Source organism: Gossypium hirsutum, chromosome D05 (assembly GCF_007990345.1).
Source record: "Gossypium hirsutum isolate 1008001.06 chromosome D05, Gossypium_hirsutum_v2.1, whole genome shotgun sequence".
In the NCBI taxonomy this organism is placed as follows: domain Eukaryota; kingdom Viridiplantae; phylum Streptophyta; class Magnoliopsida; order Malvales; family Malvaceae; genus Gossypium; species Gossypium hirsutum.
This window is the reverse complement of record NC_053441.1, coordinates 12,467,964-12,484,014: the sequence shown is the minus strand read 5'-3', so window position 1 is coordinate 12,484,014 and position 16,051 is coordinate 12,467,964. Positions and strand designations below refer to the sequence as shown.

The 16,051-nt window shown below is 33.3% G+C and overlaps 2 protein-coding genes across 4 annotated transcripts; one reads left to right on the top strand and one right to left on the bottom strand.

The window, feature by feature from the left end:
* Positions 1-600: 600 nt before the first annotated feature.
* Positions 601-2,556, top strand: LOC107906030 (RING-H2 finger protein ATL3). Its single transcript, XM_016832871.2, has one exon. The coding sequence runs from the start codon at positions 1,328-1,330 to the stop codon at positions 2,216-2,218; it is 891 nt and encodes a 296-aa protein (XP_016688360.1). The 5' UTR covers positions 601-1,327; the 3' UTR covers positions 2,219-2,556.
* A 3,029-nt stretch (positions 2,557-5,585) lies between these two features.
* Positions 5,586-11,705, bottom strand: LOC107906031 (pumilio homolog 23). 3 transcript variants are annotated; one of them, XM_016832874.2, is made up of 11 exons: positions 11,588-11,705; positions 11,066-11,233; positions 10,623-10,979; positions 10,097-10,399; positions 9,394-9,561; positions 8,512-8,655; positions 8,149-8,268; positions 7,791-7,976; positions 7,008-7,156; positions 6,577-6,759; positions 5,586-6,256 (listed from the first exon to the last, which is right to left on the bottom strand). In XM_016832874.2, the coding sequence occupies exons 3-11, from the start codon at positions 10,734-10,736 to the stop codon at positions 5,878-5,880; spliced, it is 1,746 nt and encodes a 581-aa protein (XP_016688363.1). In that variant the 5' UTR covers positions 10,737-10,979; positions 11,066-11,233; positions 11,588-11,705; the 3' UTR covers positions 5,586-5,877. The 3 variants fall into 3 exon arrangements, with proteins under 3 accessions (XP_016688363.1, XP_016688362.2, XP_016688361.2); XM_016832873.2 differs by having other exon boundaries at positions 10,623-10,986; positions 11,598-11,700; XM_016832872.2 differs by having other exon boundaries at positions 10,623-10,986; positions 11,588-11,699.
* Between the last annotated feature and the right edge of the window lie 4,346 nt (positions 11,706-16,051).

Genomic DNA, 16,051 nt, shown 5'->3' with positions numbered 1-16,051 from the left:
GCTTAGACGAATCGTAAAATGGAATTTGATTCTATATATAAACTAAATAGTATTAAGGTGAAGGAAAAAATGGTACCCTTTTAATTGAGCATTAACTATACTTGAGAAAATGAAGAATGTGAGATAAGAGGGTGAAGAGATGATGGAGAGGCAGTTTCCCAGAAATTGACTTTGATGTATGGAATTGACATATGATACTAGTAAAGTTGAAAAGAATGAGAGAAAGGTAAGATGTAAATAGAAATGGAAATTTTGTTGGTGGGAAAGAGGATCCATTGTCAAAAGAACCAGTATCTGTGGTGAAGTTTCTTCTTGTTTTGGATTATTCCCCAAAACAAATGAGTAGTAGTTTGATGACCTTTCTCAACACCAAAAGTTTGAAAAATATTTTAAGTCACAACAAGAACTGGGATTTTTGAAACTTTGAAACTTGGGGTGTCATGTAATGGCATGAAATTTCTTTAAAATGTGATTAAAGCTTTGATAAAGACAGGATTACAGTAATTTAGGGAATACTTTATTGTTTTACCCGAAAAGGAAAAAAATAAAAAAGAGGAAATGGTAGAATACAAGTGCCTCATACGAAGCCAATCATGTTTAAAGGTCATTAACAAGAGTCATAAAGTTGGACCGAAGAAGCGTCATCTTCTTCACGTGTTGCAGCTCAACGCCCTCTGCCCAACTTCTCTTTAGAAGGCAAACTTTTTTTTTCCTCTTCTTCTTTGATTCTTTCAGCATCAACTAGTCCCCAAAGTGGACGTTTTCTTTTGGGGATCCCTTCTTTGAATTCTCTTCAAACTTGTATCTACATTTTCCTTAACCCTCTTTTAAAACCCCACTTCTCCAAGTTGCTCTCCATTGCCTCTATTGGCTTCAGAATTTGAGCCCATTTTTTTTTTCTGATTTGTAGTTTCCCTCATCTTTCTTTCATTTCTCTATTATATATTTGATTACTTTGTTTACTTGTTTAATCCCAGTTTGATTAAGAAAGTTTATACCTTTTCCCATCTGGGTTTCCTTTCCTTTGCTCAGAAAACAAAATCTCAGTTGAGTTCTGCAGTTTTGGACTCTCATCTTTCTTTTTTAGGCAAAATTTTACTTAAAACTCTCGTTTGGGTATCTCTCATTTTCCCCAGGAAACAAAAATCTCACTTCGATTCTTCAATTCTTTACTGTTTCTTTTATAGTTGGATCTTATTCGTTTGCTTAGTAGAAGCAGAAAAACCAGTTTTTTTTTTTATTTTTTGCAGAATTTCACTCAAATTCTCATCTTATATACTCTCATTTCCTGGAAAGTTAAAAGCTTTTTCGTTTTTTTTTTCAAGTCATGGATAAACCCGGGTTTAATGAATCAGCAGCGGTGGCAATAACAGGGAAAATCATGATCATAGCCATAATAATTCTCTTCGTAGTGGTGGTTTTCGTGCTCTTCCTTCACCTTTATGCTAAATGGTTTTGGTGGCGCATCGAGGAACCAACTCCTCCTTCGGCTTCACGCCGCCGACGTCGTTTCGTTTTTGCTCCGGGGCAAGATACTGCTCATCCTCTGCGAGCAACAAAAGGCCTTGATCCCACAATCCTTGCTTCCCTTCCCGTTTTAATGTTCCGCCAAGAAGACTTCAAAGACGGACTCGAATGCGCGGTCTGCTTGTGTGAGGTTGTAGAAGGAGAGAAAGCAAGGCTGCTCCCTAAATGCAACCATGGCTTCCATGTTGAGTGCATTGATATGTGGTTCAAATCGCACGCCACTTGTCCTCTTTGTAGAAACTCTGTTGTTAATGCTGAGGCTGAGAATTCTAGTTCTGTCATGTCGAGAGATGAAGCTGTTAATGTTCATCATCTTCAGTCTCCTTCACATGATGGTTTGGGTTCTGGGTATTCGACAGATTCTCCTAGTTTTCCGACAAATGTGTTGTTTTGGGGTGATCATCAAGGTCAGGTCAGCAGCGGCGGTGCCAACGTGGAAGAGGGTTCATCGGCATCAGCATCAGCATCAGCATCAGCTTCTGGTGCTTTCGCTTCGTCTTCAGTGGCATCGGGTAGTGGCAGGCAAGAAGGCATGCTGGTGATTGACATTCCAACGAATGTGAACGAGAATTTCCCAGAGGAGGAATCAAAGTCACCAATGCCAACAAGATTGAGGTCTTTAAAAAGGCTTTTAAGCAGGGAGAAAAGGACGATCCCTAGCAGTTCAGGAAGCAGTTCCATTGATGTTTAAAGTCACAAAATTAGATGATCAGAATGGAATCGAGCATCCCTTAAGAGTGTTGGAGGTCTCTAGGGAACCAATGGCTTTGCTCAATGATGTGCATTTTGAAGCATTGAAACTAGTGTACAAAATGTTGATAATTTTTGTTACTTACTGAATGTTTAGAATAGGTGGTGGGTGTTAATGAAGAAAAGAGTGGGGGGCTTTTTCTGCATTTGAAGGTGAAAGAATTGATCTTCTCCGGTCAAAAAACAATTTCTTCTGTTGGTGAAGACTTTGTTTTCAGTTTGAATTCTTCTACTGTAAAGCTATTAATCCAATTTCTCAATATATTTTTTTGTTGCTTATTTATTGTCCTAGTATTGATTTTCTTTTTAAGATTTACCGACTATTGGATAGAATGTTAATATAAAAATGAGGTGGGAACTGGAAGTTCAGCTCAATCGATTAATTGAGGAAACAGGAGAGAGGGGTCAATGGTTTTACATGATCAGCTGAGTTGCTGAAAGTCTTAGGGATCTCAAGTTTGGTATGGAGTAGTGCAATTGACTTATGTGATGGACAAAGGCTTATAAAATTAACGAATGCCTGGTTTCATGGGATAAGGTTTGAAAACCAGTGTAGCAACTCAATTAAGTTAAAGGCTCTAATGTCTCATTCTGGTAGACATATACCGACATTTTTTTTAAGGCTGTTTTCAGTCACAACACCAACTCAAACTTTCCCTTTCACATTCCTACAATATCATGTGCTTTGGTTTAAGACACCCTTTCTTTTTTTAGTATTACCTTTTATTAGTTTTTGATGAACAGTCTGCATGAAGGCAGAGTAAACTTATGTTATAGGCATATTATATTATAAATAAGGCATTTTTTTTTGTTTCGAGATTTATGATTATTTTTTCAATAATAGAAAATGTGATTGTGTCTAATAAGTAGCTTGGAGACAGGGGCGAAGTTAGAAAATCTTTTTTAGGGGTCGAAATTAAATTATAATTTTTAATAGCCTATATTTTTATAATTTTTAAAAGATTAAATTAAATTTTTTATTATTTTTAAGGACGGTCAAAAGTAATTTTAACTCTATTAAATTTAAATTTTTAAATTTTTAAAATACGTAAATGAATAATTTTTCATTTTAAAAGGGTCGGGCTCCCCCCACCCCTAATACGCCACTGCTTGGAGGATAGTGTAAGTTAGGTGAAAGTAAATTGAGAGCTCCTTTATCATAGTGAACTGATCAAATTAGTCCTACTATTAAACAGATAAATTTAGTCTATATAATATTAAAAAGAATCAAATAATACCAAATTTTAAAATAGTGAACCATTATTGTTCTGAAAAAATGTCATTTACTGATCAACATAGTAAATGTTTTTAATGTTTTTATAGTTTTATAAATGAAATATTTTGTTTGGAGTTGAATTGCAATTGAAAAAAAATAATTCTTTATGTTATTTTTTAAACAGAGAATAATAACTCTATTAAAATTGGACTTATTTGATTCTTTCTAATATTATATGGGCTAAATTGATAGATTTAATAATAGAGGACTAATTTGATCAGGTCCCAATAACAAAGGGACCTCCCCGGCAAGTTCTAAATTACCAAACACAGAAACGTATACAAGAACCAGTTTAGGCAGGTGGGGCGAGATTTTGTTGGCGAATCTAAAGCGGAAGCCCCAAGGTCAAATCTTGTGTAATTGATACACTATGTCACCAAATAGACAAAGTCCATGGTCGTTGATATGATAAAAGATGGTAGGTTGGTGAGTAAGTTACCTCAGTCTCTACTTGTGGGGTTTGAGAAAGATGGAGAGTGGCCCTGATGATGGACGCCGGGGGCGGTGTATCGGCTCCCCTGGTGGAATCACAACCTTTAGTTGGCTTGGAAATATTATGACCATCCACAGGATGGGAACTTGTTTTGTTCCCAGTCCCACCATGACAAGACACTACTTTTCCATGATCTCCTTTGCTTAAATCCTTGGATCATGAAGCTGACCGCTGGAAGTTTATCCATTCTTTGAATGTTGTGTTCTCTTTTAGAAACTGATCAATGAGGTCAAAGGAAGCTAAAACCAGATAAAAGTAAGATAACCGACAAACACATATGACAACTTCTATTGGCAGACAACAAATCCTATAAAGATCATTATATAGGAGTTGTGATTCTGAAGCATCTTAATTCAGAACAAATATGTTTTTTTGTTCCTTCTTTCAGTAAGAAGTGAAAGATTCGTCTTCTGTCAAAATCAGGGCAGTTTTTTTTGTTGCCAAAGAAAACTGTTGTGTTTTTTTACCCGTGAAAAAATCAGCAGAAGGATCGAATTCACAGCAAGCATTTATGTATCACATGTACTGGAGATTTGCTTATGGTTTCCTACAAGTTTAAAGGGATTAATCCATTTAGATCATCTCAAACCTGTTATTTGGTTGAATACTATAAAAGCATAAATGAACAATTTATGAAGGCCAGAAAACAAGGAAAAGTGAAATGGTATAATATGCCCACCGACAACCATGTGATTTGTTGGTAAAATGCTGAATTCTTAGTTACATTGTTCAAGGATCAAATTCAGCAAAGAAAACAAATTTACTATATGTCAATCTCTAGAAAGAAAAGTCAGAAGCATTTACATGCGATTGCCATGTAAAGTACAGCAGTGGGGTAGATTTACCCCCTGTATTAAATTTTGTAACCTGTTAGGTAATACCAAAATCTTAAAATGATGCTGCAAAAAAGAAGGTAGCTCGCCAGTCAGCTGTGCTAACCAACTTTTTAACCAAAGAGGAAAAACAGATCTAATGAACGGAATGTAATCATAAGGCCTTGCCCCTAATTCAGGTACATTTGAAGAGGGGATATTTACATTTCATTGCACCTGAAACAGACCATTACGTGACAGATTTATTTACAGAATCTAAACTTGAAACCCCAAACAGCGGCTACCTTCTTTTTAAGGGTTTTAGTCACCATTTTAGCTGAAAAACCATCCAAAACGGAACTTAAAGAATCATGTAATGGAGAAAATGGAAAACGGAAAATGTAAACTGAGTCCAGAGAAAACATACTACATTTTTAAAATGATTAAACGAGCAAACTCTGGGTTCCAACTTGGAAGAGACCTCCCAAGCTATTCAAACCCTATACAGAACAAGTAAATTTTATAATTCACGTAAACAGTTCATGCCTTCGTACCAATCGCAGCTTCCCTGTAGATAGATTATTTAAATATAAAGTTTTTTTTTTTCCCACTAGGTCCAACCCTCCACTTTTAAGGAGATAAATGAAGAAGATAACAGGATCTCTAAATCATTAATTCTTTTTCTATTTAAATAATTTCTTGTTGCATTGGCTACTAATAAGAGTCATAGCTTAAAGAGAAACATGTATTGAATCCCCTTTTGGTACCGTAATCTGTCAATTTCTATTGCCAAACTGCCATAATTTGGTATAAAATGATAGGATACAACAAGAAAGGTTCCCACTTTCCCAGGAAGGTTTATGTTTTCTACCCTAACCAAAATGCTTGGCACACCCAAAATTTATCTCAACTTGGAGAATGTAAACAGAAGCAAAATAGCTTTCAGTCTTAGCCTATAACATGATGCAGCTCAAGTCGGCTATCAGAAACGTCAGCAAAACGCATTGTATCCTAAACGTTCAAATTTTCAGTCTCTGGTTTGAAGCATTGTGCCGTTTCTTATCTGGTGTACTGGATGAGAGAAAATTCTTTACAGCCTTTTCTATTGCCCTGTTAGAACCAACTGCATCCTCAGAGGCCACATCTCTTTTTCTCTTCTTTCTTCCTTTCTTCTCTGAAGAGGTATCATCAACCACGGAAGTGGAAATGAGAGACCCGTCTATATCTTTCTTTATGTTCAATTCTTCATGCTCTGATGTGTCCATAGAAGCATTATAAAGGAGTTTGTTACTTTTTGTTGATTTAGATTCGCTAGAGCCAAAGGCAACAAAGAATTCATTATAGGCTGATTGTTTTGATGCTTGTTTTGACCTCCACTGATCAGGTTTGGTAGCATATCTGTCATGATGGAGCAAAGATGAAGAAACGTATGATACAAATAAAACACAAACGGCAACATTTCTTGAAGAATGTAGCATATAGATGGGACAACATTTTTCCATGGAGCAAACAAATATGTGACAGATGAATCAAACCTCTAATTCAGTAATCTAAATAAACAAATTAAAACATGAACAAACAATTGAAATTTATTTTGTTTTTCCTATCAAACTTGAGCCCAAACTAGTCTAAGCTTCAGCATGCATTACATTTTAGCCTGTGACATAACAAAAGAATTAATCTCAGATTACCAGACCAGCAAACTGAAATTTACTTACCTGTCAATATCTAATGTCCTAAGCAGATGCGGGCCTTGTTTGGTCTTGGAGAGTTCAGTTCGTACAGCTAATAGTTCAGAAGCTATGGCTTCCCTTAGTGACAAGTTACCAGCATTGAAGCATCTTTCAACAGTAAAAGAACCAGATAGGTTCATTGCAAGCTCCCCAAAATGTCCACGTAACCTTCATAGTTAACAGAAGCACTGGGGTCATTTACATTTGATCATGCAACAAAATAACAGTTGGAATCTCAGGAAAGCAGAATATTATTCCATTTAGAAAAAAAAAAAAGGGCCAGGAGGCCAGGGTTTTTTTTTTTGGTGCAGACAAGTTCCATTGATGTCACATTAAACCAATGGACCAAATGAAACAAACACCGAGAAGAACTTCCATAAAAAAAATAAAACAGCTGAAGCAGTAGCTTGACATACTTCACAACTAATCTGCGCTTCTGCTTTGTTGAAGCATCTGAAGCAAGAAATGCTTCGATAACCCGCGCTCCTCGAGCATCTTGAGCTGCCTCAAGAACATGCTCAGCGTCCATGGATGTAACACTCAGAATATAAGGCTGTATCCATTCCTGTAAACAAGAAACAAGAGATAGCATACTAAAGTTAGAAGCCAGATATTCACACTTTTGTTTTAAGTAACCCCAACATCATAAAGATTTCTCAAGTTCCAAAAACAATCAAGATACAGATGAACTGATCATAACTAAAGTATCATATCTCTCCTCTGTAATGCCAGATCATATTTCTCACTAGAATATCTTGTTCGTCATTTATGATCAAACTAAAAACACCAACATATAGGACATTGGTTTAGAACTGAGAAGTTTTAGTGAGTAATATCCATTCAATTCAAGAATTCAAACTACAACCTCTAATCAGTCAAATCATCCGGTATTTCACCTTTCAGAAAATTTCATTTAAAGATGATCAAATCTGCTTGAGTATCAGGCTATAAGCTATATAAATAATTTCCAGCACTTACTGTTTAGATATTGCTACACTAATAAAAAAACTCAGCTTAAATTTTGCAGTACTATTACCATATACACACATCTTAATCAGAAGCTTGAAGCTCACAACTTTAGTTTAGTTAATGCAAGCAAAAGTGGCAGAAACTTACTGATAGCGCGTGATATATCTGAGGCCAATAATTTAATTGGATAGAAAGAGAATGATACAACATATTCAAGAAAAGAAACATACACTTTGGAATTTAAAAATAGCCTGCAGAATCAAAGAACCCATAACATGCATCTTAGCACCGCCAGGCCAGCTCCAACTAGACTTATCGTCATAGCTGAAGTAACCGTCAAGAAACAGTATCCGAGGAACAATGAACTTGGAAGTCTCATTTTTTGAACCAACAGCGGTAGCAAGTGCCTCGCAACACTGAAAAAAAAAGAGGGAAAAGTCAACAAGGGTTAGGACAAGACATCTACATCAAAGGGAAGTTTTAGTATGATATAATTTCCATTTAAGAGTTCCTGCCCAGCTGTTTCTGACTCACATGTACAGAATTACTAAACAGCAAGCATTAAAGGAATGAATCTAACTACCAAACCTTATATTCATGAGTTTGAAGCCTTTGACAAGCAGCAATAAGGGAAGCAATAACTCCTGATCTCCCCATTCCGAGAAGATCTGCAAATTTCAACCCAAGCTCTTCCCAGATCAGCTCCATCTAATAGACAAAATCAAGGGAGGTTTTTTTCGAATGTCAGAACAGAGCTTAGCAACACATCTAGCACCAGAATAACCTCCACAAACTGAAGAATTAAACAGCAGTCAAGGAGTAAAACAATGACGAGTAAATATATACCAATAACAGAATTTCATAGATGGAACACTAGCATCAATTGCAGTACCTTATTTCAACAAATAAGCATTAACCTAGAATCTTGTAACGCAAATAAAGAATACGTACTTGATCTTTTGTTCTTGCATGGGAAATTAATGCTTGAACAACAAAGTTTCCACAAGGATGGGATGAAAGCTCAAACAATGAATTCTTCAAAAGCTTTGTCAACATATTATTATACAGGCTTTCAGGTGCGACCTCCAGAATTACCTGCATTTTGCAGAAAAAGGAGCTAAGACCATGAAATAAACAAAAAAGAAAAAGCGTAAAGCAGATTATTTAACAGCAACAAGCAAAATAAATGATGAAGTGAGGAATCAACTGCTTTTTTCTCTGCTTCATCTTTTATCCAGTTGTGCTTCCAAAAGAACAAGACTGTTTGGAGAATAGATATCACAGTGGTAGCAGCTCTTGAATCTTATGTGAAATTAGTATAGCAGGAGTGATGAAAATATCCCACTTCACTGCCAACTTTAATCATCGATTAAGGGGATTTAACTAAAAGAAAAGGAAAATTTGACTCATCTAGAACAGTGTCCAGACAGTTCTAACTACAAGAGTTAACCTGTAGCCTTGCAATTACGAGCAGAAGACATCTCTTGGAATGTACTTTATAACAAGCGACAACATTAATGACAACCAGAGGTTTATGAATAATATAATTATGAGGCTACAAAGGAAATTAGGTGCAAAATTTTATGTTTGTGTCTTGTTTTTTTAAGACTAAAGTCTAAGATAGCATTGTTATTTGGGTTCATATCCTTGAGGAGCTAATCAAATGGCTGCCTTCCAAATTGCATTTTTATGACAATGGTTCAATTCAAATGCAGTAACACCTCAAACATATAGAGATACGAACAACATTATGATACAGAAAAAGAAAATGTTTCATAGGATAAAATATAAAGTACTGCATAAATAAACTATAATCTATTAGAAGTTGCTTACTTCCATTAAATGGCTAAATGCGGGTTCTTTCATTGATTCTACAGTTTCACCAGCAATGATCATGTCAATGAACTTTCCTTCAGCTAAATTTTCCTTGTTGCAACCAAGAAGAACTGGAATTATGTGCAGCAATTCTTGATCATTCCCGGCTAATAACTTCAAAGCTGTCTGCCAAGTGAGAAGAACTAAAAGTTCAGTGGCACGTCAATTCATTACATTAAAACCTCATTTAGAGAAAAAACACCCTTCAAGGACAAGGGTAAGAACTTGAAAACTCATGGAAAGGCTACAAACACCCAGCAATCCATCAACACTCCACATCGCATAAAAAGAGAATAAACAAATTAGTCATATGCAATAGACAATGTTTGTCAGAATCTACAAGAAAAATCAAAAGAAGTAGACAAATTAAATGAGAAATTACCCGAAAAATGAGAAGTGTCATTAAGTAGAATGCAAATAATGAAGTTTCAATAAACCAATTAATCCAGGAATTAGTTATCATCTTCTGCAACTCAATACATGGTTGCATGATCCAATAATAGATGGAATATCTTAATACTTATCTAACTGTGCTCGTCAACAGTGCAAAAAGCCATAAGGCAAGGGAGTCTACACTTACAGATTGCTTTTGCACACCTGACACTATATAGTAGTGACAAAATTAAATAATATAAAATAACTGGAGAAAACAAAAACATGCCTGCAGAACCAAACTGCTATACTGATCAACTTGTAGGGTCTTCATATCTTCTTTTGTACAGTTCATCATCCCTGATACAAGAAATTTCAATAAACTTGGAAATCCTTGCTGGAGGTGCTGGGAATCATTCCCATCCAGGTGAGATACTTTTAAATTTAACCGCTCTGCTAGAACTTTCGATCCCTTTGCTCCATGAAACTCTGGGGAGTCCAGTGGTACTCCTTTACAGAGACAAAGAAGACTTCGAAGAACGTGAGATCCATAGCAATTGCACATTAAATCAAGGGGATTGACAACAATAACCTGAAATGGATCAAGGAAAGATTCAGAGCTAAGTAGCAAAATTTAGCACATTATCTTAGTTTGCCTCCACCAAATAGAGTCTCTTGAAATATTTAGTTGTATCTGCTAATACACTGAAAAGAAGGGTATGTCAGGCAGGCAAGGCCTCCAGAAGTCCTATAACAAGAATATGCGACAGAGTTTGTTTCATTTGCCATTAGAGTACAAATCAAATACTTGATACCTTGCATATCATTTTCAGAGTCTCTTCAATAATGGTGTAGGCTTCTGTGTCCTGAACATGCCTGGCTAATGACTTAAAAGCTGTCTCAGCTACATGAGAACCAGACCTGTCCATTGCAATAGCAGGAATGATATTTGCACAGCCTCGAAGGAAACTGCATAGATTGTCCAAATTACAGCCGTCGAGTAGAGTCTGAAGAGTATTGCTTATGATATAATCTGTTGCTAGTTCAAATTCCTTTCCCCTAGCTTCTTCAAGAGCATTACCACAGATAACTGATCGCTCCTCCACATCCACTCCTTGGCTTTCAAAAAGGTTTGCAATCTCCGAAAAGTACTTTGCTGTTTCAGGCTCAACCTGTTTCCTAAAAGGGTAATCATATCAGTTAAACATTCCAAAACACAACTTAAAATTTTTTAACTTGGATCACAAAGTAATGATACCTGATAACTGGTGCTTGTGAGTCCGAATTCTGGTGATGCTTGAAAGATTTCTTAAATTTCCCAGTCCCATCAGTCACCTGGCTCGTTGCATTCTTTTTATAACCATTATCATCAAAACCACTATTTCCTTTCTTTGCTTTTTTCCCCATTTTCATTTGCTTCCAAAGCCTATAATAGTTATATAATATTTAGGGACTTTTCAGGTCCTCTAGCCAGTAAAGCTATCCAAAGTCCAAACCATAAAAATAAAAAATAAAAAAACAAAAAAAAAACTATACCTTCCTCAATGCTTTTCTAATGAAAAAAAAATTATTAAGAAATTTTCAACACAAACAATAGTTTTAACAACTAAATTCACAGTTAATTCACTTCATATATGAGAGAGAACCAAAAAAAAAAGAAGCAAACACTGTCCAACGCAAGTTAGAACTGTCTCAGCTATATCATTTTACGTGTACGATAACATTAATAACAACGGACTACAAAAAAAAAAGGAGAAGAGAATTATTTAGCTTAGCTTACTTCGACTTACAGTGAGAGGCTAATTTCCGGTGCTGAAACCTAACAGCAACAGAGAGCGAGCGAGAGAGAGAGAGAGACTTTAGTCGTGCTCCAAAAACTAATATATATATTTGGTGGGTTTTGATCTGTTGTTTCCGGCCATTTGGATAAAAGATGTTGCAACACCCAATGGCTGGATCAGGCTTTGGAATAACGAAGTCCTATGGGTTCTAATAGGCCAGATCTTTAAGCCCATATTGCCTCGGTGCATTCTCAAATCTCAATTCCAATATATTTTTAATTAACAACTGCTCCTGTTCTCCATAAATAGAGCTGATTTGTGCGTTAAATTAACATAGCTTGATATTAAAATATTTGGAATTATTTCATCCAACTTTTAGCTCCAATTACTCTACACGGATGTAAGTAATGTTAGCTAAAGGATACATATGCGGCATTGTTGTTAACAAAGGTAGCTACATTACTACACAAAGCCAGCTATGGTTTCCATATCCTTTACTCAATTTCACTCATATCCATAATCTATAACTATATATTTAATTAAACCAAGATACAAAGCGTGCCGTAAAATTTAGGCTTCTAAATGCTGACACATTTTCACCTTCTTCTTTTTTTTCTTTTCGGAACGTAGGGGAGGAGAAAAAGTATAATTACCCGTCACTCCCTATACTTTTTTAACTTTTATGATTTAGTCATTTTACTTGCTTATAGTTTTAAGAACTTAATCTCTCTATTTGTTACAAATTAAAGTTCAATTGATAACATTGTTAATTGGATTCTATAAATTTGAATATGAGTTATCAATTTAACTTTTAACTTTAAGAATTTAGTTCCTCTATTGGTTAAAAATTAAAGTTCAATTAATAACATTGTTAATTGACTTTTATAAATTTGAATATAAGTTATCATCAAAAATGATAGAAGTCTAACAAAAATGCTATCAATTAAATTTTAATTTTTAAATCAATCATAAAGGAGTTAAATTCCTAAAATTAAATTTCAAAAGTTCGAAGAGTATATGACCGAAAAGAAAAAGAAGAAAGGGAAAGCAATGTTCAAATTTTTTTCTAAAATATTTATATGCTTTTTTTTGTTAAATAATGGGTTTAAAAGTGATTAGTTTGGATGTTAATTTGCAATTTGATTTAAATTTGATATGTGTTAGATTATTTAAGATAAAAATTATTTAAATATTTTTTGAATAAAGTATTTAAATAATTTTGTTTGTGCATCTACTTTTAAGTCATGAAATATACATTCGATGTGCTTGTAAACTAATTTGTTTGTTTGTTTTTAAGATTTTTAATTTCACAAACAAAATTCTATGTCGAATATAATTCTTACAAAAAATCTAAATCATGTATCTGATAGAATCAATCTTTACATGCGGATCGAAATAGTATCTACTCATTCAAAAAATAAACTTTTTTTTATTTAAATTAATTAATTTTTATAAATTGAATTTTAAAATTTAACAAAATATTATTATATCATTAATAGCGATTTTAAATCTATACGTAATTTTGATGCAATTTAAAAAATAAAATAGTTATTGTGTTGATGTATCAAGATGAATTTATTTGGGAAGAATTTCGTTCTACATTATGACTTAAAGATTAAGTAGATAGTTTATTTAAAATGATTCTCTTTTTTTGTGATGGAATGGATTTAACAGTTATTTTAACTTGATATTAGAATGATGATTCCGTTTCAAACATTTTCTCTTTTCTGTTGATTGAATAAGATCATAAAGTAAATTTTATCCATAATCTTTTGTAATTCATCTGAATTTATTTTTCATGGCATTAACTACTGTAGAGATTGTTTGGTTTTTGGGACCACTAAAAGTAAATTGGAGTTAAGAAGATGAGACTCGTCCAATTGCATTTTGACACTCAAACTACAAAACAATTTGCATGTATGAGAGAAGACAGCACAACAAGATTGACTGACATATTTGATAAGGGAGAACGTTGAAGAAGGGCTTACTCAGACACATCGTGTCGCTTCAAGAAACACTTGGCGGAAATTATGAAGACAGCACTTGGAGTACAGACAAATTTAGAGTGAAGGTATATTAACATAGTATAAATAATAATCCTCTAATTCACTTAAATTAAAACTACTATCGGGTAAAAAAGGTGTTCCAAAAATCCACAATGGATATATCTTTTTGACTACTAATACACAATAAAGCAGTTGCTTTTCTAACAAACAAAAAAAAAAAATCTGCTTGCCGCCCCTAGACAACTCAATAATTGCTATTATTAGAACATTAGTTATTAAAATAAAATATAAAGAAAATGAAAATGGGACACTGTAATGATGATGATCCAACTGGTTAAAGAAAAAGCAACATACTTTTTTTTTAAGAAAAAAAAGAGGAGAGAAATAAAAGCTTTAAATTTTTCTACATGAATGCTAGTACACCTTTTTTTTTGTAAAACTACATTTAATGTCATAGTAAATTTATATTTTGGTTATTTAATTTTAAAAAATTATAAAATAGTTATTGAATTAGTAGAAAAGTTTCATTTAAGTAACAAAATTATTCGAAAATTTTTATTTAAGTTATTGGATTATTTAGTTTTTTTTAAGTATGGTTTGTAAGCTCCAGGTATCGATTCGACAATTAGTACGGTGAATCAATATCCATTGATAAATAGAATAACATAATTTAGATCAAAGTCGATATAACGATTAATGTCAGAAATCAAAGAAAAAAACTGTTTGGATTTTGGTTTGTAGATTTGTGACGTTCAAATGTGTTTCATGGAAAAAATTAAGTTGTAGAATAGAAGGGGGATAAGAGCTTTCAATTGGTGCTCTTTGGCAAAACTTAAAAGAAAGAAAAACTTAACAACCCCATAATTTAAATTAAAATTTTTGAATAGTTCAGTAACTTAAGTGAAAATTTTTAAAAAATTTAATAATCAAATTATAATTTTTTAATTAAGTGATCGATATAAAATTTTACCCATAATTTAATCATTAATAGTGAATTTACCCTAAAATATACTTATACTTTGATTTTTTTTTAATTTAAAACCTTGTGTTCCGTATCATTTGCCAATTCGGACCAAAGACTATTGAGAAGAAAAAAACAAAGCGTGATTTGCGATGAGAATATGAACGGTGTCTATTTTTTATTTTTTATTGGTGAAATGAGTGGTGTCTATTTAGTTAACAACGAAGCCGGCAATCCACGCTTAACTGTCTATTGATTTTGATGTTTTTTTCTTTCTTTAAAATTATGCTCAATGACTCGAAAAGGTTTCTAGCATTTAAAATATAGGGTAAACTATCAAAATAGTCATTTTTATTTGACTCAGGTTACATTTTAGTCACTTATGTTTGAAATGTTACGTTTTAGTCACTTACGTTATCGTGTTGTAACATTTTAGTCACTGAGTCATTAATTGCCGACAATGGTGTAAGGGTAAGTTAATGTGGCACGTTAAATCATCATTTCAAACGAAAATTTTAGGTTAAATTCTACAATTGGTTCCTATATTTTTTTCATTTTCAACAATTTAAAAATTTGATTTTATGTTCTTCTAACTTTTTTTTCCATTCTCTTATGCTTCTCCCTCTATTTTCCTCCCTTTTTCATTTCTTTTAACATAGTTTTTTTATGCTTTCCATTTGTAACTTGTCCACAAGCTCGCCTCACTCTAAAAAATTAAATTGTTCAAAAAATAAAGCATAGAAAAACTACGTTGAAAGAAATGGAGAAGGGAGGAAAACAAAGGGAGAAGCATAAGAGAATGGAAAAGAAATAAAGTTAAAAAAACATTAAAGAAAAAAATAAATTGCTCCAAATGAAAAAATATGGGGACCGATTGTATAAATTAACCTAGGATTTTTGTTTGAAATGATGATTTAACGTGCCACATCAGTTTACTGTTACATCGTTAACAGAAACTAACGGCTCAGTGACTAAAATGTTACAACATGATAACATAAGTGACTAAAACGTAACATTTCAAATATAAGTGACTAAAATGTAACTTGAGTCAAACAAAAGTGACTATTTTGGTAGTTTACCCTAAAATATATTATATTAATATTTATATATTTTATAAATAAATATAAATATAAATAATTTTATTTATTATAATTTTATTTTGATCCGATTCCATATTTAACTAGGCTTGACTCAATTTAACTAGAAATAATTCATAGAATCGAATGAATTATTGGATATGGTTATTTACAAGTAAGATTATTTTGATGAACTTTGTTATATCAATAAATTCAAATGTTTCTCATGAAAAGCTAGAGTAAATTATGTAAATATATCCTGTTTTGATCACACAATTTTAAAAATTTTCAATTTAGGTATTAATGTTTGAATTTGTTCCCGTTAAGTTGACAACAAGAAACTTTTCTCTAACTAATATAGTAACACATTTAATCCTCAATACTTATATATTCTATCAATTTGATCCTAATTCTATATAA

Excerpts from the sequence above, each read along its gene's own strand:
- LOC107906030 (XM_016832871.2), top strand. The coding sequence starts at position 1,328 with ATGGATAAACCCGGGTTTAATGAATCAGCAGCGGTGGCAATAACAGGG.
- LOC107906031 (XM_016832873.2), bottom strand. The coding sequence starts at position 11,220 with ATGAAAATGGGGAAAAAAGCAAAGAAAGGAAATAGTGGTTTTGATGAT. Across the intron at positions 9,562-10,096 it reads ATAGCAGTTTGGTTCTGCAG|ACAGCTTTGAAGTTATTAGC; the intron begins GCATGTTTTTGT and ends CTCACTTGGCAG. Across the intron at positions 8,656-9,393 it reads CATTTAGCCATTTAATGGAA|GTAATTCTGGAGGTCGCACC; the intron begins GTAAGCAACTTC and ends TGCAAAATGCAG.